Source organism: Ictalurus furcatus, chromosome 10, assembly GCF_023375685.1.
Source record: "Ictalurus furcatus strain D&B chromosome 10, Billie_1.0, whole genome shotgun sequence".
NCBI classification, from domain to species: Eukaryota; Metazoa; Chordata; class Actinopteri; order Siluriformes; family Ictaluridae; genus Ictalurus; species Ictalurus furcatus.
The window spans coordinates 23,408,803-23,435,422 of record NC_071264.1 but is presented as its reverse complement, the minus strand read 5'-3'; the positions used below and the strand labels follow the sequence as shown (position 1 = coordinate 23,435,422).

The window sequence follows — 26,620 nt, the reverse complement described above, 5'->3', positions numbered from 1 at the left end:
GCGTCCTTTAATTGTTAGCAACATCAGCCTCATCGCCTCAGTGGAAAACTACTTTTGGACACAAAGTATGTCTTCACTAACAAAGTACATTTAAGTGGGAAATTGATTCTGTTGTTGTTGTTGTTGTTGTTGTTGTTGTTGTTTGGCTGAACTCTTTAACTTTTTGTAATACTATGTGTCTTCGTGTTCTCAGTGTTTTATTTACACCACTTAGAGACCTCTGCTTAATTGTTTGTGTGAGCCAAGTGGAAGAAGATGAAATAATGAATAGATAAACAAAGCATATAAGCTTCTCTTACTTGTTACATTAAGAGAATACAATACCACCTTACTTTCCCTCACGTAGAGCTGACCTGCGAGTCGTGTGTTCGGAGATCTCTGCAGCGTGTTGGAGGATGGAGACAGCATGCCGGCCTCACCCAGAGCCCCGATGCTGCTGTAGGAGTGGACACTATGCTCAGAGACTGGCAGTGCCAAAGGCATGGGGAAGCTCTGCTGAGACAAAACCGCCGGCTACCAGACAACCAGCGTGGTCAAGGCATTGAGAAATTCAGTTGAAAGAAGCTATGGAAGGTATAAAATGTGCCAGGGTGTGCTGTTATAGGAAAATAATCAACAACATGAAGCAGAGCTGCTGTTACCACCCCCATGGTTGATTATTTTCCTATGACAGCACATCCCAAAGTGTTTTATTCCTTTTACACAACAGCAATTTGTCAAGAATTACAAGTTTTATTTATTTCAGAATGACACGTCATACATACAGTACATATTCGTCATTTTTATCTGTGTATAGTCACATTTAATGTGCAAGTTAGTTCCTGCTATAAGTTTTACATTACGGCAGAAATAAACAGTTGTTCCCTCACCAGCCTCTTTTTAAAAAAATCTCTTTTAAATGGTAATAAGTTAAAAAAACAAACAAAAAAAAACCACTTGTCATGTTACTGAAAAAAAATAGAAAGCACTGAGTCGTCTGTCCTAAAGACTTTCTGGAGACTCCTTAAAAAAAACTAAACTTCTCCTTACAGAAAGATTCCCCATCAAAGAATCTCTGTTTTTCTTTGATAAATAAAAACAATAAGTTTTTAAAATCTGTTTATTATTAGGCTTAGATTATATGGAGTGTCCCTGTGTAAGTTGTTACTATAGAAACGATGGCGTATTAGAATGAGTGCATTAATAATATAAACCTGTGATCTGCCTTGCAGCTGGAACTACTGTCTGAATTCAACAGTACTGTGGTATAAATAACAACTTGTTCCGTTTATTGATCCGTAAAATGTTTTGTAGTCCAAGTAAAGAAATTGAGCAAAGTATATGATGAAGCATGATTTTCTCTAACAGAACCTACCATTTTATGACTGCGCATCATGTTATCGAACTCTTCATTAATCTTCTGGTATTTCTCCTCAGTGTGTGGGGTGAGAACATACGGGCATGTGTCCACTTCTGGGCTCTCAGAGCCACGCTGCTCCTTCTTGTTAAGGGCCTAGGGGAGAAAAAGGAAGCAGAAAAAGAAATCAGGAACTGTAGGAGTCATCACGACTCATTTCAACGATTCATTCCACTATTTGTCATATTATATTATCTTTGCTGTGTTTTTTTAATCATGTGAATCTGTACTTGTAGTATATAAAAAAAACAACCTGAAAATAAAGGCAACAGATAAACTGCAACGCCTTCATAAGTCACTCAGTTGTTTTTTTTTTTTTTTTTTTAAATGTGCCATTAGCAGTGGGCAAATACATGCCGGGTCTGCCAAAATCGCATGCCAAGTTCCCTTGGCTAAACGCAGCTCAGGTTTCCGTGTGTGTATTTTGGACAGCACTACGCATTTATTTTTAGAGTCAACCAATTAGTAGCACTTCCTTTCGATGTGTTCGTCAACACATGACTTACAGTAAGAAATGCCGTCTGCTCGTCTTGGTCACAAGTCCCAACAGGCGTTACAAAATGTACATATTGATTTTGTGTACATATTGATTTCTCCCACATTCAGCCTTCGAAATGACTTCTATGATTGGTCAAATAAAAAAGGCACTACCCTTCTGAAGTTCTTCTGGATCCGAAAATACTCTTTGCAACAACTGGTCCTGTGCTAATAATTTATAGGTCTCGGGATGCTGATGCCAAACTGTTTTCCTTCTCTAAAAGAGATCAATGGAACATCCTTGTAACTGAAATTTATTAGATTAAAGAAGCAGCAGCAATAGCATAAGAGTACTGGCTCACAAAACCACACTTGCAAGGACAAACGGTAATGGACAAGATAATTTGCTAATAGCAAATGCTTGTGAAGGTCAGGATGGCCAGAGAAATGCCACGACGTGATACTAGTCTGACTGACAGACTGATCTTTAATTACTGAGGCATCAGGGCTAAATGGGAGGACGGAGTGTGCAGAAAATATACTGCAGCAGCAGCGAAAACAGTCTGCAAGCCTACACACTGCAGTTCTGTCTGCTTCATCCTAATATGTTTATCTATTTCGATTTAAATTCATGTCATATTTCACGTGTTTTTCAACTGGTGTAACACAAAAGACGAGTCAGTGTGTCACGGAACATCAAACGTTACAAACAAACTTTTGTGGTCTCAAATAATCCCTTAACATTGCAGACAAAACATACATGTTAACATTTTTCAAGCTGCCAATTTTCCTTGATCCCAATCTGATCCCGATCTGATCTGATTTCTGATCCCGATCACCTTTCAGTGAGGAAAAAAAAAAAAAGAACACCATGCAAATCTGGTGTGCAGACGATACACAGTAAAATATAGATATACTTTCTGGGGCATTGGTGATTCAGAGGTTAAGGCTTTGGGCTACTGATCAAAAGGACACATGTCCAAACCTTTCACTGGTAGTGTGTTAGCCAGTGACAAAGTAGGAAGGTGATATCAAATTGAATATATTGAACATCTTTTGAGTCTGAAACTTTGTAGCTCTGTGTAACATGCAACCCTTCACCTCGACAATGTCCGAGTTAGTCCGGCTCTCGTGAGGCTCGTTGTACTCGGTGTACTTGAGTAAAACCTTGTCCATGTCTGTGCTGGCGTACTGGAAGAGCTTATTGGAGCTGTTGAAGATGATGAGTGCGATCTCGCAGTCGCACAGCACACTCAGCTCGTACGCCTTCTTCATCAGGCCAAACTTCCTCTTAGTGAAGGTCACCTACAGCAGAACATGACGGAAAACAAGTGTTATTAGGGAAAAAAAAATTGTGTACACACACACACACACACACACACACACACACATACATATATATATATATATATATATATATATATATATATATATAGAGAGAGAGAGAGAGAGAGAGAGAGAGAGAGAGAGAGAGAGAGAGAGAGAGAGAGAGAACAATCAAAAATCTCAGAAGTGCCACTCATCAAAATAACTCAACAGAACAAAAACATATAAAATGACAAGAGCTTTTGCTGCTAAATGCCTACTCAAGCGCCTCAAAATATCGTTTAAAGAGCGCAAATCATCGCTCAATAACCAGAACTACAAGAGATCTATTGATAAGATCAAAATTGAACCCCATTATTAAGCAATATGTAAGCTATGATGTTTCATGTTTCTTGTGCCATCAGAGAATTTTTCCAGGTTAATGCAAAGCTTCAATTTGAAATAATGCTCATTTTTTGGCCAAACTATTGCTTTTAAACCCTACTGACACATACTGATGTTCTCTCTGTGCTCGTTCAACACTACAGCAGTTACGCAGGCACACCCCATTCTTGTTCTGGACTGTAAAATTCATGTTCATGCTGCAGCGTCCTGCCCTTGGAGATAATAAGTGTGTAATGGCCTCATTAAGAGAGTCACGAGAACCCAGTTCCACTCCTCTGTTCGCACCAGTGTGACAGAGCACAGCTGTCAGGGTTGCCAGATCTCGTCATGTTCCTTGCCAATTATCACCCTTCCCTGAGGAATGCTAAACCTGCCACCACTTCAGTGCTGAGGCGCGGACGGCACGGCGCTGCATGAACGCTGTCATCTGTGCCGGGCTGGTGCCATCAAATTCATCGCGAAAGACAGGTCCACGTCATTACTTTACAAATGCACGATTTAGAGAGGGAAGCACTTTTTTTGGCCTTTCTCTAGCCATGCAGTTTAGCTTGTTATGAAATCCTGCGCTCAGCATTTCATAATACTTCAGTGACGCTTGACTTTGCTGTCAGCACTTTGTGGCCTGCTGAGTGTAAGGTTGCCGAGGGATGAACATTTTGGGGTAATTTCCATGGAGATTTATATGGGATATTAAATACAGGATGTTGGCCAAAAATATAATTTATCAGGAAGGTGTTACTAGTTTGTACTCTGATATTATTTATATTATTATTTATTTATATTTTTACTCCACAAAGCTGAAAGTGTCAATCTATCTGTATGACCGATTGAACTATAAATATCAATAAGGCACATACAGATAAGTGTTCAGCTGCCAACTAGATTGTGTGCAAATGTTAAATTATATCAATAACAAGGGCACAGTGCCACTGATCTGAAGCAGCACTTTTACAGAACATCCTGCTGCGGTCCCCTCCCCACCTTTGTTTAACCGCACAACTCAGCTGGCCCGTACAACACAGGTCTGGCCTGACTGACCTCAATACTTCCAGATATGATAAATGTCCTAGTTCAAATGTGGAAGTTGTTCTGCACTGTGTCTGGGTCATAGATGAGAAAGGTTAGGTAATTATATGAATAAATTATGCATTATATATATATATATATATATATATATATATATATATATATATATATATATATATAAAATTTATATCCATTACTTTTTATGCTTAAATTTTTTTTTTTTTTACAAATTTAAAGTGTTTATTGTTAAATTTTTTAAAAACTATAATGAAAAAAAAAAAAGTCTGTCTGCTATTAAATCTAACTGAAAGTAAATGACATCGAATATAAACAAATATCAAATATTAAACAAGTGTAAGATGTCATTGTGACTCTTTTGGGTGATGTTATTCTGGATAATTTTGCACTTCAAAGCTTTTCTCTTATTTTGTCTTTTATTTCCTTTTTTGTGGAAGCCTTTATGAGACAACAGAGAAGTGAGAGTGGAATGAAATCATATAATATTCATGAATATTATTAATTTTGTGTAAAATGAACAGCCTTTGGACACAGAAAAGACACGTCTCTTCTCCGAGCCATCTATAATGGGAGATACTCTTCTGGCTGTAGGCGTTTGGTTAATGAGTGCAGTAAATCCTTGGCGTCATGCGGATGAGAAAACGTCTTATGCTCAAAACTAACTCGGTAAAAAAAAAACAAGATACTATGTAAAAGTGCCACCATATTGAAAATCTTGAGTCAGCATGAGTAAGTCAGTCAGTGGAGTGGGTGGTTGATTGATTGATTGATTGATTGATTGGGTGACTGAACAGGTGAGTGAGTGATTGAGATCATGAGTTTAAGTTCATGAGTTTGTGATTAAGCAGGTAAGTGAAGGTGAACAGATGAGTGAGTCAGCATGTGAGTGAGTGAATAAGTGCATGAGTGAATGAGTGCATGGGTGAGTGGGCAGGTCAGTGAGTGAGTGAGCAGGTGAGTGAGTGAACATGTGAGTGTGTGTATGAGTGCGTGGGTGAGTGAGCAGGTCATTGAGTGTGTGAGTGAGTGAATGAGTGCATGTGTGAGTAAGCAGGTAAATGAATGAGTGAGTTCATGGGAAAGTGAGAATGGGTGAGTCTACAGGTGAATGCGTGAGCGGGTGAGTGAGCATGTAAGTGAATGGGTGACTGAGGAAGTGAGTGAGTGAGTGAGTGGCTGACTGAGTGAGTAAGTCGGTGAGGGAGTGATTAAATGAGTGAGTGGGTGAGTGAGTTACTGAATGAGTGAGTGGGTGAGTGAGTGACTGAATGAGTGAGTTGTTGAGGGAATGACTGAATGAGTGGTTGAGGGAGTGAATGGATGAGTGAGTGAGAGAGTTAGATGCCTGGTCTGGGAGGTTCTTCGTGTCTAAAAAGGGCGCAGTGTATATCAAGCACATAATAAACCAAACTCGAGCTCTTCCAGACAAGATAGGGTTTGTTGTGCTGGTGTGAGGGTTTATATTTAGAGCACAAGGCAGCTTGGGTGGATTCCAGCTCGGTTCTGTGGCTTCATTTTGAGTGATGGCCATCAGGGGTTAGAGCGAGCGCAAGAGAGAGAGAGAGAGCGAGAGAGAGAGAGAGAGAGCGAGAGAGCAAGAGAGAGAGAGAGAGAGAGAGAGCGAGAGAGCGAGACGCTATATGCCTCCTCAGACTGAGTCTGACGGCTAATGAGAGATATGGAGCCGTTCGTTGCTCTAATTACTCCAACCACAGCACAGGGACAGCAGGTCCAGTGAGACCCGGGACAAGAGGTGCAGTGTGTGTGTGTGGGTGAGCCTCCTCCCAGTGCCACAGAGTCAGTCTGCCTCATACACTCATCAAGCAGCCAGAGGAAAAAGAGGGATCAGTGCGCAAGAGTCTAACATACCAGGACACAGTGGTATACAGATTAGATTTCTTATTAAGTATTTCCCCAGTGCATCTCCTTAGTGTCCATCAAACTCCATATATATTAATGGAACTGTAATGCAAAATTATACATTTTCTTTAAAATTTTGAATGTGTAAATGATCAGTCCAGATTTGCAGGCAAAACATCGTAAAACAACTAGTTCTTTGCATTTGATTAGCAAACTACATAACGGCAGTGTAGAATGTATACTCTAAGCGTTAGTTCCCTGTGCTCACTGGCACGTGTATACATTCATATAGCCATGTTTACAGTTTGGGGAATACTCTGTGATTTTTGAATGAAAACAGGAAAATATTTCTCTATTTTACAATTTAGCTACAAAAATAGAATTGCAAATAGAATGTTCAAATGAAATGAAAAATGGAATGAAATTCAAAACAAAATGTGAATGTATACTGCAACTAGACACCAAAACATACAGTAAGACATTTAATTAACAAACAAATTCTCAAAACGCAAGATACTGTTATAAGAGGCAGTTATAAAAAAATATTATAATAATAATAAAAAAATAAATAAATCAGCATGTAAGTTATTAAAGTTATATCCCATACAGGAGAGATGCAAATTTATGAACTGCTGTGTGATTAATATAACTGATTAATATTTGAAATGTGATTTTTTTTGTCCTATAGGTATGCAAACTTACTTTTGCACTTACATGTGCATATTGTACTTTCAGAATTAAGAGACCATGGCTACTAACCTACTCTGTGTAGATTTTACATCCTTATAATATGATGGCTTCCTAACATCCTGTCAATAGGCTCTCACTATACAACTGTTGTTATAGTTACGCTACATGTCCGCTATATTTGTGGACACCTGACCGTCACACCCACATGTGTTTGTTGAACATCTCATTCCAGATTTAGTTGCCCTTTTCTGTTATAGTAACCTCCACCCTTCTGGGAAGGCTTTCCACTAGATTTTGGAGCATGCCTGTGGGGATTTGTGATCATTCAGCCACAAGAGTATTAGTGAGGTCAGGCACTGATGTTGGGTGAGGAGGTCTGGGGTGCAGTCGGTGTTCCAGTTCATCTCAAAGGGGTTCAGTGCGGCTGAGGTCAGGGCTCTATGTAGGACACTCCACTGTGCAGAGAAAATTGGCAAACCATGTCCTCATGGAGCTTGTTTTGTGCACCTGGTCATTGTCTTTCTGGAACAGGTTTGGGCCTCTTAGTTCCAGTGAAGTCAAAATGTAATGCTACAGCATACATAGGCATTCTAATCAATTGTGTGCTTCCCACTTTTGGGGAAGAACTACATATGGGTGTGTGTGTGATGGTCAGGTATCCACAAACTTTTGGCCATATAGTGTACATCTCAGAAGGTTGTGTCTCCTGCTGCTTCTGTTGCCTTGAAACTAAAACTAAAATCTAAATATTTAGCAGCTTAATATGAAGCATAAAAATAAGCCAAAGAGTTTATGATCTCATTTAGAGTCTAAACTAGCCAGCCAATCAGAAATGAGTGTTTTCTGTGACCTTGGTATTAACTGCTATAGTGATGGTCAGTATAAAGATAAGCAGCTCACCTGTCTGTTTCGCTCATCAACGATGCGGGTAATCTGGATCTTCTTACGGCCCATTCTCGCCACCTTGATCTTCAAAAAAAATCTGGAGTTCTGTGTAATGTGGTTGTGGACGTTTTGTCTGCTAGCGTGTCATTAGAAGAATGTAACTTTTCCCTGGTTTTATCCAAATCCTACAAAAATAATAAGAAAAAAATAATCAACTAAATGAAGTGCTTGGTTAACCTAAAATATACATACGTCTCTTGCTGTTCCACCAGTCATAATATGGACGAGCAAGTAATAAGTCAGAGTTAAGTGTTGTGAGCCAAATTCGCAGTGATTAATGTGATAATTACACATTAATAGATAATGATTAATAGATAATTAGTATTCAATCAGCAATATATTGGCAACATACTAGACTCCTAATAAATGTCTAGTATCCTATTAGTCTGTTCCTCTTCATAGTTATATGAAGCATAGTAGTCTTTTATTTTTCATTTTAAACTGTCTCTTGATTTCATGTTACACCATATTACATTTGACAGTAAACACTATTATCTACTTCAGTCCATATTTTCTATCCCTGATTTCTTTCAAATCGGTGGTCTAGGCATTTGTAAAAAAAAAAATTAATTAATTAAATTAATAAATAAAAAGTCCCTCCAGGATTTTGCGATCACAAAAACGAATGCAAAATCAAGCAAACTCCATAATATTTGGAGGAGTTTACAATTTTTCAAAATTACCGCAGATTTGGGCCAAGACGCATCATGTGACATTCAGCCAAAGCCCTCTTCGATTCATGTGCGTCGAACATGAGTACAGCTACTAAAAGGTTGCATTTACCAACAAACATCACTGCCGTGCAAAACAATTTCGTGCAATTGCAATTTCGGCAATTCAAGTAGTTTTCCGCAAAAAAAAGCACAAAAACTCCTCAGGTGTTTGTGCTTTCTCCCTTCTACATCTCAAATTTTTTAAAAAAGCCACAGCAATGGTCACAACAATCACACAAAAAAACCTCCTCGAAATCCAGTGTGGACTGTATAAGTAACGCCTCAAACTCTTCTACTCAAAACTCTGGCAGAGGTGTGAACTATGCACAGGTAATTTGCATAATCTGAACATATAGTCCCCAGAAAATTGACTTAAGCATGTGCGTAACCCAATTCTGAATAGGTACGTCTTACGCGGGATCTTTTGACTTAAGTCATCGATTCTGAATACAGCCCACTGGATCTATGACCTCAGGGATAATGCATGTAGATGATCATACAGTGTGATAATGAATAGCCAGGTACATCACAGAGCTTTAGCTTTAGCCTGTGAATGGAGCAACTCCAAAAGAATTATTAAATAGAGAGCAGAAAGACAAACTGAACTTCATTATCAAAGCAAAATATAGAGATCGGCTTTGTGCGTGAAAGTTTATGGTTCCTCAAACTCCTACGCGGTGTGAAAACCGAACCACGGTTTACAATAGCAGCCTTCAATGAGGACGCCAAGTTCGTCCAACAATGAGCAATACTTGCATAATCAGCGGCTCAAGCCAAGAGTGCCTACAATGTAATATGTCATTTTCCACTCAACTCGCTCAACCTCAACTAAAAAACCAGCAACATCCCACACACTGAGTCCTGCAGACGCGCCATTGTTCCACAGTAATTACTGTTCTGAGAGTCAGCAGGAGCTGCAGGAATTTACTGCGCTCTGAATGTAATTGAAAATGTCAGATGAAAACAGTGGGTTATATTTGGAAGTTTTAACACTTGGTGCCTGACGAATGTTTTTTCGGTCGGTGGTCTGAAACTGAACTGCGAGAGACGATCGCATCTCAGGCGTGTTAGAGTGAGCAACAGCAGCTTCTGTCTCAACCGTTTTCACACCTTCCCTCTCATCTCCTCCGTTACCAGGGCAACAGATGAGATGCCATTAAACAGGACAGCCAAGTGTGGTTAAGTATGACGGGGTGTGGCTAAAATAGAATGGAGAGATAATTAGCATATTCACACTTGTATGCTATGGATTCTCATGCTGCTTTGTAGCAATAATGTTAAAAATTGTGGTATGTCTTGAGCAGTGAGAAGTCAAACTCAGTTCAAAAGGCCAATGAGAGGATACTAAGTTGAAATGATAACATCTGTGAATGCAGGATTTAAGGTATGCATAATTTATTTACTGCTCTGTAGATGAAACAATACAGTTGTGCTCATAAATTTACATACCCCTTGCAGAATCTGCAAAATGTTTTTTTTTAATAAGAGGGATCATAAAAATTGCATTGTGTTATTTATTTATTCATTTAGTACTTCCCTGAACAAGCTATTTCACATAACAGATGTTTACATGTAGTCCACAAGACACAATAATAACTGAATTTACACAAATGAACCAGTTCAAAAGTTTACATACGCTTAATTCTTAATACTGTTTGTTGTTACCTGGACACACAGTGTTCCAGACTGTGTTTATGTTTTGTGATAATTGTTCATGAGTCCCTTGTTTGTCCTGAGCAGTTAAACTGCCCACTGTTCTTCAGAAAAATCCTCCAGGTCCTGCACATTCTTTACTTTTCCAGCATCTTCTGCATATTTGACTCCTTTCCAGCAGCGGCTATATGATGTTTAGATCCATCTTTTAACACTGAGGACAACTTAGGGACTCGTAAACTATTATAAAAGGTGTAAACATTCACTGATGCTCAAGAAGGCAACACGATACATTAAGAGCCAGGGGGTATATTTTTATTATGTCTTCTGGGAAAAATGTAAATATCTTATGTAGCTTCTAAAGGGCAGTACTAAATGAAAAAATATGAGCTTTAAACAAAATAATAATTTAGTTGCAATTTAGTAGTGTTGCAAACTGGAACGGAATTGTACTTAATTAGGATTACGTATCATAATATTGAAGAGGGGGAAAACAACCACATATTTTACTGATATACCTTCAAAACATCATCCCCACAATGAAGCATGGTGGTGGTAGTATCATGTTAAAGAGCTACCCTTGGCCTCTTGGTTGCTTCTCTGATTAATGCTGTCCATACCTGGTCACGGATATTTGGTCAAATTTGAACCATGTTCTTTCCGTTACAGACTAATGAATTTACTGGTGCTCTGCTGGATGTTCAAGTTTGGGATATTAAAAAAAACAGTCAGGTTCCATAACTTTGTCCTGGTCTTGTTTTGATAACAATAACTTTGTCCTGGTCTTGTTTTGATAACTATAACTTTGTCCTGGTCTTGTTTTGATAACTATAACTTTGTCCTGGTCTTGTTTTGATAACTATAACTTTGTCCTGGTCTTGTTTTGATAACTATGTGGTCTTCACGGTGCTGATTGTTTAAGCATGTTCTCTAACAAACTGCAGCGCCTTCCAGGAACAGGTGCATCTATATTGAGATTGACAGTAAACACTATTTCCTACTTCAGTCCATATTTTCCATCCCTGATTTCTTTCAAATAGAGGACCAGGCATTTTTAAACAAACAAACAAACAAACAAACAAACAAATAAATAAACAACGCCTCAAACTCCTAAAAAATCTGGCAGAGGTGTGAACATGCTCTGCATGATGAAACTTAAACTTTGGGATTAAAAAAAAAAATCCTGGAGTTTTTTTTTATTTACAAATAGCTATGTGGTCTTCATGATGCTGATTGTTCAAGCATGTTCTCTAACAAACTGCATGCATTTATACTGAGACCATACAGACTTTACAGGGGGTTTTACAGCAATGGGGGCAAATACTTTTGTAATCACAACTTTCCACAATGTAACTTTTTCCTATTCAATTCAAGTAGGTTTGCATTGTCATTCCTCTGTATAGCTTGTATACATATAACCATATTGCACCATCCCGCCCCCTACAATATTTTGCCCTATTGTGTGTAGATTTATGACACATAAAGGACCCAATTAAGTCCATTTCAGTTTCAAGCTGTAACACTACAAAATGTGGAAAATTCATTTGGATTATGAATTACGTTCTTCCTCAGCACATAGTTTGGTAGAAAGTGGAGCCCAAAGTTGGAAGGCAGACTTGTTTGTTCTTAGAAGTGATTTGGATAATCAAATTTTTATACATCTAATTTTTTTTCCACAGTTTTAAACAGCAATTTTATGACACCATCTTTATAAAAATGACAATGATTTAGACCAGTATTTTTGCATAATGTTGTTCTCCTCTCTGTCTTATAGATTAGCCTCATTACCTCCAGTGAAAAAGAGAGGAGGCAAACTTCAGACACCAAGCATGCCTCGGCTGACTGACTACATCTAGGGGGAAGGGGGGAAAACAGTACAGAAATCCTACAAATTAGATTGATAGATTGATTGATAGATCCTTAAATAGATAGACTTTATTAATCCCACAAGGGAAATTGTTAAAATATTAAAAATGAAAATTCACATATTGGGTTTTGAGAAATTCTGATTTTCACTGTACTTTATATGCACTAGTTTATATTCTCACAAGCGAATGTGTGCACTTATTCAAGCTGTGTGTGAATTCCTGGCACTGTGTGAAAAGCAACTACTGCCATAAGTGTAATTCACACCTCACATGCTGTCATTTAGAAAGAAAAAAAGAAAAAGAAAACAACCTCACAAACATGTGCTTCACAATCTGTTAATAAGCTCATAAGTGTTCTGGTCTGGGAACGTGTATCTCCCTGAAAAAGCTTTAACATGTGCCACCAAGGTGATGGTTATATAAAGGTCTGGGTTTAGAAATCTTGAGATCCACCGGAGATGAAGCAGCAGCAACTGACGGCATTTTAGCAGGCAAATTATGAGCTTGTCATTCCTGACACATACATATAACAAGGTTCGTCTGTGTCTTAGCGATGCACTGGAATTTCAGTATTTTTGCTACATTTGATCTATTTGCTTTTTGTTTGTTTGTTTTTTTAAACCTCATTTCCCCCAATTTTTAGTCTTTGTTAGTTACAAACCAGTAGTAGAAAGAACTCTTTCATTAAAAAAAAAAAAAAGAGGTGTCATGTATGACCACAGTTACTATACACACAGTGTAAAGCTGTTAAGAGAAGCTCCTTGTAACTAAGCAAATCTGAAGTCTGTATTCTCCTGAGTAAGACAAAAAAATTGCCAACTCATGTACATCAAATGGGCCACATGGGAAGGACAATGACCATGAAAAAAACAAATCATATGATTTGAATAGCACTTTCTTTAAACCAATCTGATCCAACAGAGCTACAATGAGCTTATCAAAAGCCACACATCCTGATTACATCCCATTCCTTGGCATATCAGCATTCTAGGGTCGATTAGGCTTTATTTCTTGCAGCGTGGCTTATTTACACAGCTACACGAGGGAGGTGTAATCTCATACACATTCAGCTCATAAACACACTCGTGGGCTTTTGGGGAAAAATGGATGCAGCATGCTTGAGCACACTGACGACTGTATGCTGAATTAACCACAGTTAACCATCGCTATGAAGTGGCTATGCGTTTTCTAAAAATGGACAAGTACTCTAAATTCTGCACTTGGCACACTGAACTAACTGCATGATTACAGCTTCAGAAAGAGGCATTTAGAAGAAAATGCAAACAGTTTTGAGAGTTTAGTTACGGCAAAGAAACTATACACACTGAGTATCCCATTTACTCCCAGCTCACTTCACTCACTAGCACCACTCTGGGAGGATGTGAGCTTCATCTGAGAGACATGAAGCCATTGCCTGCTTCCAATATTACAGCCTGATAGCTGAACCTGAACTACTAAAAATGTAATGTTGTAGCAAGTTACGTAGTTTCAACATTCAGACTGTATATACAGTGCTGAGAAAAGGTTTTTGTGTATATCTCATACTAAATAGTTTTAGATCTTCAAACGAAATGCAACAAAAAACAAAGGCAACCTGAGTAAACACACCATACAGTTTTTATTTTTTTATTGAAGTAAAAAAGTTATCCAACACCTATCACCAATGTTAAAAACTAATTGCTCCCTTAAAGATAAAATCTGGCTGTGCAACCAAATGCTTCTGATAACTGGAGATCAATCTTCCACTTACTTCTAGGACTAGGATTTACTACTACTTTGGATTTACTCCTATGCTTTGGATCACTGGCTTGTTGCATAATCCAGTTTCGCCTGAGTTTCAACTTATGGACTGAAGACCGGACATTCTCCTTAAGGATTTTCTGGTAGAGAGCAGAATTCATGTTTCCCTCAATTATTGCAAGTTGCCCAGGCCCTGAAGCAGCAAAGCATCCCCACACCATCACACTTCCACCACCATGCTTGACCGTAGATATGATGGCTTTTTGTTGACTTCTGTGTTTGGTTTACACCAGATGTAACAGGACTCCTGTCTTCCAAACAGTTCCACTTTCAACTCATCAATCCACAGAACATTCTCCCAAAAGGTTAGAGGATCATCAAGGTGTGTTTTGCAAAATTCAGACGAGCCTTAATGTTCTTCTGGGTTAGCAGTGGATTTCACCTCGACACGTTTCCATGGATGCTGTTTATGCCCAGTGTCTTACTGATAGTGGAGTCATGAACAGTGACCTTTATTGATGCAAGAGAGGCCTGTAGGTCCTTTGATGTTGTCCTTGGTTCTTTTGTGACTTCCTGGATGAGTAGTTGTTGTGCCCTTGGAGGAATTTTGGAAGGTCAACCACTTCAGGGAAGGTTCACTACCAAAAGGTTTTTCCATTTGAAGATAATGACTTTTTAACCAACTTCATGCTGTGGAAAAAGTTCTATTTAAGTGTTGATTTGATTGAACAGGGTTTGCAGTAATCAGGTCTGGTTGTGTCTAGTCCAGCTGAACACCATTATGAATGCAGTTTCATAGATTTGGGGAATTAGTAATGACAGGGACAGGCCAAGTTGGTATTGGATAACTTTTGGCTTCAATAAATAACATTATCATTTAAAAACTGTATTTTGTGTTTACTTAGGCTGCTTTTGTTTTATCTTAGATTTTGTTTTAATTTCTGAAACAATTTAGTACGAGATATACACAAAAAAAGAGTAAATCAGGATGGGGCAAATACTTGAAATCTTTTGGACGTTGTTTGTGTGCGTCCATGAAATCCACAAGGTTCCATGGTGTCCCTTTAATTATTTTGGGGTTATATTATATTATTATAATTATTATTAGTTGCATTTTCAGTTGAATTTGGGGAAACCACTTGAAGCATTCGTTCTGTAGAACTATTTCAATTGCTTTTGTCTGATTTGTTCATTGCAAACAGCTGAAAGTCTGATTTGCAATGGGGATTGAATACGTTTGACTGCAACTGTACAGGAGTTGAAAAATCCCTAACCTAATTTATTGTTAAAAAAAACAAAACAAAACATTTTTTTAAATTAACAAAAAACTTTCAAAGATTTTTAAAATGGAAAATGCAAAAAAAAAAAAAAAAAAAAAAACCCTTAGATTTTTGTCTAACAAATGTAATATTTTTGAAGGATCCCTACAGTGCAATCTGCATGGGCTTTTCAAATTTTACTTCATTATCTTTTTTTTTAAAAAAATTATTATTCCTTAGTATTCTGTAATTTTGTATCATTGCCTGGTTCGTGAAACTACCTGATACTGATGGTACCATATTGTTCGAAAGTTCTATTAAAGTTATTAAAAAAAAAAAAAACAACAATTATTAAATCGTTTATACTGTTAAATAAATAATTTATCCTCAATAATATTAATGGAATTTACAAATAATTTACCAATTATTTAAAATCTTTGTAATAGAATATACAAACAATATGGCATATTTAATTTTAAAGGTGTGTAAAGGTTTGTTTTTTAAAATAGTAAAATTATATACAGTTACATTTATTTTATTTTAGTAATTTTATTTTGTCTTTTTGTACTTTACTAACATGGCATATTGTTTGTATGTTCTATTAAAAATGATTTTAACAGATATACAGTACAAACTATTTCACATACACATACTATACAGAAACTATTTAATCAAAACTCTACAAATCATTAGTTACACACAATATTTAGGACCAACTATACACCCTGACTCTCTGTCAAATGTACGTTCAACTGGTACAGCTCACTGCAGTTCTGTACAAAGAGCTACCAGACGCTAGTCTGATTGAGCTAAAGACTCCAGAGGAAAACCCTCCTTCCCACACAAGAACAGGGTGACCTATGCTCTCTTGAATGGCTGTGGCACATTAGAGCCTCAAACTCAAATCTCCAGACAGTAAGACAAACTTTTATACACAAGCACCAGGCAGGGGCTCTATTGTTGCACAAGTTTATTATCGATGAGATCATTGTACCTAATAATCTGGCAAGAAAACGCCATCCTGATCCAAATGCATGTTAATTTGGCATGACAGGATATCAGTGAGACATGACTGAATAGCGTGACTGCACTGGTGAGGACATGTCTGTCGTAAATCATAATTTTACTTTGATTCATTCTAAACTAAACGGCAGCCTCCCGGTCTTGCATGGCGGCTTCATGCTAGGCCTCGCTGACTAATTAGGCATAGTGTGAGTGTTTTCCACTGTAAGTGGTGAATGACAAAGCAATGCTCAGAAAAGATTAAAAGCATCTGGGCTTAATTTGAAAGGCGGGAAAAGTGTAATTACTTTCTCGGAGCCTTCAGAAATTCCACAATATTTACACATTTTCCAAGATTAAATAAAGAACACCTGCATATCTAATTAGTTCTGCATAATACAACATGGTTTAACTGCTGTATAACCTTTTATTAGTGCCGGCACAAAAAGCTTTTCTCTCCTAGAAGAGGCTGAGCTCATGACGGAACGGAGTCACGCTGCCCTGAGCTGAACACTTTTCATGTGTTTAAAATAGAGCACCATATGCTGGCTCTTCCAATTACATTTCCACTACATGTTCTCCCATTGGTCTCTGTCTGTCTCAGTCCCTTCTCTAGAAGAGCTGAAACAGATGTCAGGATTAAGCCAGAAGACAATGAAACACTGATAAAGCAAAGTTACTAAATTCACAACAGTAGCAGCACTTTAACACTCACTCAGGCATGTCCATTAAGGGCTGACTGATATGAACATTACTATCTGACCAATATTACAAAAAGAAACCAAATAAAAATCAGCAAACATCATTTTATATGGAGAGAAATGCAGCAGACACTAAGTACTTTAAAGTCCCCGTGAAGTGCCCTGAAAGGTGCAGCGTTATTCAATGTGTTGATGTAATTTCCACTGAAACAAGAAGTCAGGGCGGGACATATCAAGTGGCTCCTCCCCCTTTTAAAATAGCCAGTAGTGTTTAGCTTACCTCACAGCCCGGGTTAAGCCGTACTTGACTGTTAGTTTTTATAATGCTGGGGGTGGGACACTTCAGATTCTAGAGAGAATTTGATTGGACAGAAAATCTGATGAGACGCTGAAGTGCAGAATGATGTCATCATAATTGTCGATCCGTATTGGTGATAGAGAGAGAGTGTCATTTTGAACGTGTATATCTTCTAAATATGAATTTTGTCATTGTTTTGGCGCAAACTAGCTTATAGATAACCTTAACGCTGACATATTAATAGTAAAAGCCACAAAACTTCCATTTTAATTTCATGGGGACTTTAAGTTAAATAGATTGTAGAGTCTGATGCAGTATTTCATTTAAAAAAAAAGAAAAAAAGCTACACTAGCACCCTATAGGGCTTTTAGTTTGTCCTTCTGGAGGAAATGTAGGATCTCCCTTTCTGAATTCATTAACTACTAAAAGAACCAGTGGAGATAAACAAACATATTATATAACGGTCTATGACGGTGAAATTCCAAAATTAGAACAAACATCATATCAAACAATCGCAAGTTCAAATCCCACACAATCCTTTCTGAGTGTCATTAGCACCCTCTAGCACTTACGGAAAATTTGATTGATGTACAAAATAAGGACACATTCAGAAAAGCGATTTTCCTATAAAACATTTGCAGAGAAGTTAAACGAGGTTCTTCACTGGTGCGACTTCCACTGCTGCCTCGTACAGATTTATTGGCCGACTTGTATATCAGTCAGGCTATAACACTCGTATCATTGCACACCTAAATCTTTAGTGCATCTGTACCACATTAGGGATTACCAGGTTTTACTGTAGTGAGAAAAGAACGGAAAGTTGCATAAAACTATTTACTGTAGAAGCAGATTCGCTAAGACTTTCTCTCATCTCCATCTCATCCTAAATACAGTATTGCTGTATATCTAAGCATTTATTAACTGCTGCTCTCAGACTTCCATTGTGTGAGTTTGGAGGCAACAGATGTGAATCAAGGTTTCATTCTTTTCCTCAGTACAGGGGAAATAAATTGTCAAATTTCCTGTTTGAGGTAATCACACACACGGTATACACACTCTGACTCCAGATTGACTGAAAAACACTGGAGTATTTCTTTATTGCTTATTGCTATTGCTTAGTGTATTGCTGTTGCACTTTTTATCACGTTTATCCCGTTTAATACTGTTTTTAACACTATTTTTCAGGTTTCTCCTCACGGCTGTGGGACATAGTGTCTCTATCACACAAACGAGCAGAACAAAAGAAGATTTAGTCCCTTGAACAACATAATTTATCATTCTCAAAATGGCATCTGGGGACACTCAAGGGTGCATTTAAAAACACTTAAAGTGCACCTATTATGGTTTTTCAAATATTGCCTTTCATGTAGTGTGTTATAGAGCTGTTTGTGAATGTAAAAACGTCTGCAAAGTTTGAAAATTCAAAGCGCACGACAAACGGAGTTATTGACTCCCAAAAGAAGGAACCGATTCTGAACAGCTGAAACGAGTCGTTAGTAATTCCAGACTTATTTCCTGTACTAACGTACGTAGGTTTGTAACAAAAAGCAGATGGAAAAGATGGAGCTGAAAGTCGTTATAGCAGTGGGCGTTTCCTTTTTGACACACGCTGACAGCGGTAGACCAATCACAACCGACTGGGACATCGGACCAATCAGAGCAGAGCATGCTCTCTGAAAGGAGGAGTTTAGAATGAATCCTTTAGAACGGTTCATTGAACGAGTCGTTTGTGACACTGGGGGGGAAAAAGGTAATGCTGCAGTTTAAATTATGAGCACATTAAAGTGTTTTTTGATCTTGGATGCATGTAAATCTATTGTATGAGACCTTTTAATCAAAATTAGGCACGTTTCAAAACCATAATAGGTGCGCTTTATCCATGTTATTACATTTATTATTGACTTCTTATAGGATATTAACCTATTTCATTAAATTGAATGGATTTAATTCCAAGTGTGGTTATAAATAACGTCAACTTTTATTCAACTTGAACAATGTGATCTGAAATTAAAAAATACAAAATTTGTATGAAAAATGTCAAAGAAATGTATTATTATTCTTAATAATAATAAGTTTTTCATTTTTACAAAAGTGCTCCAATAAATTCCCAGAATATTATTGTACATACTTAAATATTAAGCCTAATATTTGAATAATCTGATTTTATTAATAAAATAAATCTGTGTGTAGGGGCTGTGGATTGTTTTTAAGTTAAAGAGTCCTTGGGTGTAAAAAGTTTGAGAACCTCTAGTTCAACCAATTTATATGGTCTATTTCCTACTGTTAAACTTATAGCTGTTAAATAGCTAGTGTGTTAATTAGCTAACAAGTAAAGGTGTTACGTACAACCCGATTTTAAAACAGCATGTGTTAGAAAAAATACATTAAGCATTCTCTTGCTTCAGCAATCACTGTTGTTGTTGCTTTTTTTTTTTTTTTTTTTAAAGAAAATTGCAGAAATCAGTTCTGCTGCTAAAGTCTGCATTGATTTTAACTTGATGCTTTGAGCCTCCAACGGCTCATCTAAGAAGTTTTTCTTGAGCTAATAAAGTATTGGAACAACCTTACAATGCATTACGAATACCATGTTGTGTTCTGCTCTGGTCGTGTTGTATGTTTATTGTTGGCCTGAGCTAGCTAAGGTTATTTTCTTAAAGTATTTCATTTGACTTCAGTTGTTAATGTGTATATGAATAAGAATAAAGTTGAATTTAATGAAATGAAAGTCATCTTAAAGAGATTCTCAGTCAGACCAGAGAGATGTTCCTACACCGTCTGACCACTTCAGACTTTACCAGATCGTTTGATTTGGAGACCGAATTATAAAGTATCCCCTGGATTTTACAGGATTACTGTTTCCTTCCAGTTGAAATTTGGACCTCTTTGCACTGAGAAGGCTCCTTTTCATGTTAAGGCTGAGTAAATAGAGCTGAAGACTCCCTATTGCGAGCACAGCCATAAACACAGTTCTAGACTCTACTCTCACACACACACACACACACACACACACACACACACACACACGCACACCCCCTCCCCTCCCCCAACCCCCACGCTCTCTCTGTATGAACTCGCACACTTTTTCCTCAAAGTGTGAGAAACACATACCGGTTAAAGTTACTAATTGAAAAGAAAAAGTCATCTGAGCAGTGACGGCTAAAACCAAATATCTAGCAATAGCTTAACAATCAAACTATTAGCGTTGAGCAATGCATTATATCTTCGATGGCATTATAAGAATGATGTGAGTAAACTAGTAGACAGCATTTCCCATCCATAATGCTCTACTAGATTCATGCTTTCTTTCCTCTGTATACCAAAAAAAAACAACAAAGTAAATAACACTAAATTTAAGGTATACATTATGTGGAGATGACATTCAGATGGTTATCACAAACAACATGGTGTAACTGTGGAGAAAATACACATCATGTTGATAGAAGCTGTGTGAAATCTGTTGACAAACACTCTACGTGACTCAGCTTGTGACTGGTCATTACACTTGAGTTGTGCCCAAGATGATGTCTTCTAAAATGGATTTTGTGGAATGCAATCTTCTTTCGATGGTTGTGGAAATTGTCATGAAATTTTATTAGCGTCACCCGCAGTACTGGAGCACTCGTACACAATGGCCAATATGAAACTGCAGAGAGTACGCAAGCTTCTGAGCTCGTGAGGGCACACTAGCTAGCCAAACATATGTGGACACCCATACGTTCTTGTTGAACAAACCTTCCAATCTGGAAAGCTATTTAGAATATCGCTTGGGGATTTGTGCTCATTCAGCCACAAGAGCATTAGTGGCGTGTGGCGTGTTGTTGGTTGAGGAGGTCTGGGGTGCAGTCAGTGTTCCAGTTCATCCCAAAGGTGTTCATTAGGGTTGAGGTCAGGACTCCTTGCAGGACACTCGAGTTCTTCCAGTCCAACTTTGACAAACCATGTCTTCATGGAGCTCGCTTTGTTCACAGGGACATGGTCATGCTGGAACAGGTTTGGGTCTCTTACTTCCGTTAATGCTATCGTATGCAAAGACAATCTAGACAATCATGCACGTACAAACTTTGTAGTAAAAGTTTGGTGAAGACCCACATACAGTATGGGGGTCATGGTCAAGCGTCAACATACTCTTTTCAGTATAGTGTATGTAAGTTTATCCTCACGCATCCGTCACCGATGTCCTCTCCACTTTAAGCATGCGTAGGTCTTTCAGTTTCTGTCCTCTGTCTTTTTGTGTAATTTGTACTTTGTTTGGACAAAGTGTGTTTAGTCTATCTATAACCTCGTTTGCATTCAACTGTGTCAATTACGAAGCCAGCTGAAGCCCCAGTGCACATGAAATCTAAAGGGCGTTCACGCTGTAATGACCTGACACGACTGTCATGGACAGGCTGCATGAATCTATAATCTGAGCTAGAAAGAAAAAAAGCTTTCTAAAGCTAGCCTCACTACTTCTTCATTTTGTGTATTTTTACAACAGTTGGTACTGTTGTGCCATTTGTACCAGCTGCCTCTGCATCTGAGTAAGGGGATGCTGTACAAAGAAAAAACATGCAATGACTATGTTTATATTATAAAGTAATGGAGTCATAGCCTAATCACATGAGAACCAAACAAATGCATGTGTACCTCCAAATTTTACTCCTATTGAATGCTACTCTGTCGATGTTTAATATCGCTCAGAAAGTAATGAATGTCATTAATATGACATTATACATTACTAACTCCCTCTCACATCCATCTCTACAGAATGCGTGATCTAAAAATGCTAATGAAAACACCAACAGTCTCCTATAGGCCTCCCTGTAACTAGCAATGTTTGCATGTTTTGGTGAACTATTGCAGTAATGCAACCTTGCCATGCGTCGTGACATCACATCACCTGCTACACTACCGACCCTCTTAGGTCAAAGGTCTCAGCGCAGGCTATTACCAGAGTGAATAGGATTGGTCTGAGGAAGAGGATTAGTGAACGACAATCGGATCAGGACTGATCCACACTCCACACAAGGACAAAAGAGTGATGGCCCTGAAACAAGTCGGCAATTGAAGTAAAGGTAAAGGCAAGTGAAAAGGTCATGTTTGAAGAGCTGCTTGCTGTGTAATTAATTATAAAGTGCGCTCTTTATAATACAAGCATCCAAAGCAGTGATGAATCTCTTAGTTGCAAACCTGGATGGTATTAGAAAACAGATTTAAGGTGTAATTTTCAGAGGTGACCTTAGATTTTTCTCATTAATTAAGAAGATTTGGGGGGAGAAGCAGGGCTTTTCCAGAACATACAGAACAGTATATGTTGTGAAATTTTTAATCATGGCTAAAGGAACAGTGTGTACTAGCTCCAATGATTTAAGTAAATATTCTACAGTAAAAGAGACACAAGGCTTGTGTGATTTTAACACCACCTCACAGCTGCAGGATCCCAGGTTCGATCCTGAGCTCAGGTTACTCTCTCTGTGTGAAGTTTCTGTGTTCCCCTCATGCCGGTTTCCTCTGGGTTCTCCAGATACGAAATTCCACACAGATAGTAACCCGAGTGCAGGATTTGAACCAGGGACCCTGGAGCTATGAAGCCACAATACTACCCCCTGTGCCACCCAGATACCAATCATGTCATGGCAAACACTTGATGACACTTGAAATACTTTTCTAACTGCTTGAAATTATTGTTTTTAATAACGCAATTTTACTAAAAAGAGACCTTTTATGGTCATGTAGAACCACAAAATGATAGCTTCTCCACTACAATGTAACCAGACTGCTTTTGGATCACCTACAACACTGTGCCTCAGCCAGCTCCATATACTCAAACCTCCAAAGTATTTATTCATTTCCACTAGTTTCTCCAACAGTCATTTTCTCATAAAAGACCCGTTTGAGTCCAAACATGTCTCCCTGTATATACATATTCATTGCAAGTGGAAACCGAATCTGACATTAATCTGACAGTCTAAAAACACGAATATACACCACATCAAAGAATTATGCAAAATAAGACGAGGGAGAGCTATTTCTTGTTTTATATCAAAACGTATCATTTCCTGTCAGTAGAAGAAGGAAAAAAAAAATCCACGATCTGATTTTTTTTTGCGATGTAAAAATACCCGAGGAGCCTGGGCTTTAGACCCTCTTTCAGGTTCTTTAAGTTGTATTAAGCACTGGTCAGGCAGAACTCACTGGTAATAAAGTGCAAAGCGTTTTTTTAGGCTTGTGCCAGGGCACGGTGCCAGACCTCGATCCCTCGGGTTCGGACGCCAGCGCTGGATCTTAACAGTAAGGGCAGTAAAGATCCCACTCAGGTCGCCTTCCAGATCTAATACACAGCTTGATTTGGCAAGCACAGAGGTTTCTATTTCCAATCCACAAAAGCCGGCTTCATACGACTACAGGAAGGCAGATTGAGGAGCTAATATTTGGAGACAATTTTATTTGATTTCTGTGTTTATTGAGTGTAGTTTTTGACTCGCGGGGAACCTAATTAGCATCAAACGTGCGGAGCGGCGGTCAGACAGGAGGCAGCCAGAAGGTTTGGTTTCAGAGCTGAAGAGGCAACATGAGGCGAGAGGGAGGGGGGAGAAGGTTTAAATTCAGAGCTGAATTAATTCCTAAAGCGGTGCATGTCTGAATAATATCAAAATTGAACAATATCAAATGCTATAAAACATTTTTTTAAAAACATTGACGCATGTATATCAAACACAGATAAGGTGAGTGATATGTTAACATTCCGCTCCTTGTGTTATAAAGCAGCAGTAGCTCAGTAGTTAAGTGTTTGTGGCTGCAAGGTTGCGAGTTTAAGTCTCAGGACTACCAGTTGAGATCACCGTTGGGTCCTTGAGCACGAACCTTGACCCCCAATGGCTCAGAATCTGGATTGAATTTATACTTAGACTTACTTACAGTATAATACAGTTTCGCTAAACAGCATTGGCCAAATATGTAAATGCATGACTGCATATTCAATCTTTTTTTCTAATAACACTACAATAACCACATTCACTTTAACCACTGCCATTTAGACTTTATTTGTATCTTCTTAAATGTAGCCCTCTAATTAAAAAAAAAACAAAAACTATTTTTTACAGCTTTCTTCAATGTACAATATACAGTACTTGTCCTTACAGCTGAAAATTGATCTCACAAGAAAGTACTTTTCACTGGTTAAATGTGCCTGTTTAATCATATTTCATTGATTGAATGTTCAAGTTGTTTGACTAAAATGTTTTTGCCCTCATCTATAAATGACAAAATCGCACACAGGATTAAGTGTCTACGCCGAGCTGCTTACAATATGAATTACAGTATAGAAGGAATTATACATTTATGGTAAAGTTGCAGTAAATGCTACATAAAAAAAATTAAAAACATTTTAAGATACTTTCCCTGATACTTCATACGAAAATCTCCTGCCTAAGTAAAGCTCAACTCTTACAGAATCTATGACGTATCTACAAACAAAATCATTTATTCTACATAAATGCTATAAAATCTTACCAAGAAAAGGCTGTCAGATTAGAGTGAAAGTTGAAGTGATGATGATCTGCCTTCCTGCTCTTCCTGAAACAAATCTTCAAGCAAATAAAAAGAGAGAGAACGTGTGAGGGAAACGTTTTAAATATTAAAGAATGACACGTGGTACTTTTATAGTTGCATGTTGCAGAACATCCTTTAGTCCAGTTACAGTGGTTCCTATTATCACTTACGTTATAGCAGCCATAAACAGTTGTTCCCACAACAGCTTTACCTCTGACTGTTACAAAGCACTGACACAGGAGACTCCTTTTGTCCTTACAGAAAGCTTCACCTATCAATCATTATAAGTTTTATTCCGTTTATTATTAAACTTGGATTGTATGGAGTGTCTGTCAGATTATGCTGAAAGTGGAAGACTTCCTTTGCTCTTCATGAAGCAAATCTTGCAAGAGAGTCTTCTGAAGTGACTTTAATAAAATAAAATTGTTTTATTAATCATCATCAGCGTTGTTCATGCCTATGAAAAAACAAATGCAGCTTGTTACTGAGAAACCAGACAGCTCTTGATCGAAAAGACTTCGGCAGTAAACTTTAGCTCTGACACTGGAGACTCCTTCATCCATCCAGTTTCCGTACCGCTTATCCTACACAGGGTCACGGGGGAGCCTGGAGTCTATCCCAGGGAACTCGGGGCACAAGGGACACCCTGGACAGGGTACAAACCCATCGCGGGGCACAATCGCACACACATACAGACAATTTGGAAATGCCAAATCAGCCTGTAACGCATGTCTTTGGACCGGGGAAGGAAACCGGAGTACACGTAGGAAACCCCCGAAGCACGGGGCGAACATGCAAACGCACACCTAGATTATGTGGCTTGTCCATGTCCCTGTGGATGAGCTGTTACTATAGAATGGATAACTTATTCGAACAAGCGTGCTAATATAAACAGTCAGAGCTACTGTTATAAAAATGTAACAACACCTCCTGACCCAGTCAGATTCAAGAATTCAACAGCGCTGTGGTATAACGCAAAAATGTTGCGTAACTTATCATCAGCCCAAACCTAATTCACTTCGATGATGATGATAACGGCTCACGAACGAGCGGAAATGAATTTAAACTCGGCGTACAGTTATACGCTTGTGTTATACCAGGTGCTACCTCATGATTTAGCACATGCACCGCGATGCACGTCATTTGTGTGCAGCGGGCATCACTCAGTCTAATCAGATTGGTCCTGTGCTCTAAATCTCAAGCAGACGGCGTGAGTTTCAGCGCTAATGTAATAGACTCACGGCTATTAACCTCAGGGAGCATCAGGAATAACGAACACAGCGAACAAACACTCAATCGAGGCTATTTCCAAACCACACAAATCTAAAAAAAGGCTCTTGAAGGCTTGTTGCTATTTTTATTGCTGGTGAAGCCAGTTATAACTACATCATTAACGAGGCACAGAGCGGATGGGGAATAAAGCATTACGGCTGCCGGATCAATGCAAGTGTCTGTGCATGCTAGGGCTTGGCAAAAATGTCCGTACACTTTAAGATGTTTGCACGAGACATAATATTTCATAATATATAAGTAAAAACTAAAACAAAAAAAAACCCAGCCGGCACATTAGGGACTAAATACATCATTTAACAAGGAAGAGTACTGTAACCCTGGACCGAGTCAGTGTCATACAAATACTAACAACATCTTCTTTTTTAGAAAGATAGCACTGTGCTGTAATATAGCATTGCGATATCAATATCATATCGTCACACTGCCCTGCCCTAATGCAGG

General features: G+C 38.3%; 1 protein-coding gene across 4 annotated transcripts in view; it reads right to left on the bottom strand.

Annotated features, from left to right (window-relative positions):
• The window catches only part of LOC128613780 (myocyte-specific enhancer factor 2A-like), a 35,253-nt gene that overhangs the window by 7,685 nt on the left and 948 nt on the right, over positions 1–26,620 (bottom strand). Inside the window, exons 2-6 of one of the 4 annotated variants that reach the window (XM_053634872.1) lie at positions 24,848–24,921; positions 8,078–8,247; positions 2,975–3,178; positions 1,355–1,492; positions 333–513 (exon numbers count right to left, since the gene is read on the bottom strand). In XM_053634872.1, the coding sequence (XP_053490847.1) occupies positions 333–513; positions 1,355–1,492; positions 2,975–3,178; positions 8,078–8,131 (577 nt within the window). In that variant the 5' untranslated portion in view covers positions 8,132–8,247; positions 24,848–24,921. Of the gene's footprint in view, positions 1–332; positions 514–1,354; positions 1,493–2,974; positions 3,179–8,077; positions 10,129–24,847; positions 24,922–26,620 lie in introns of those variants that run through there. The other 3 variants (XM_053634875.1, XM_053634873.1, XM_053634874.1) reach the window with 3 other exon arrangements.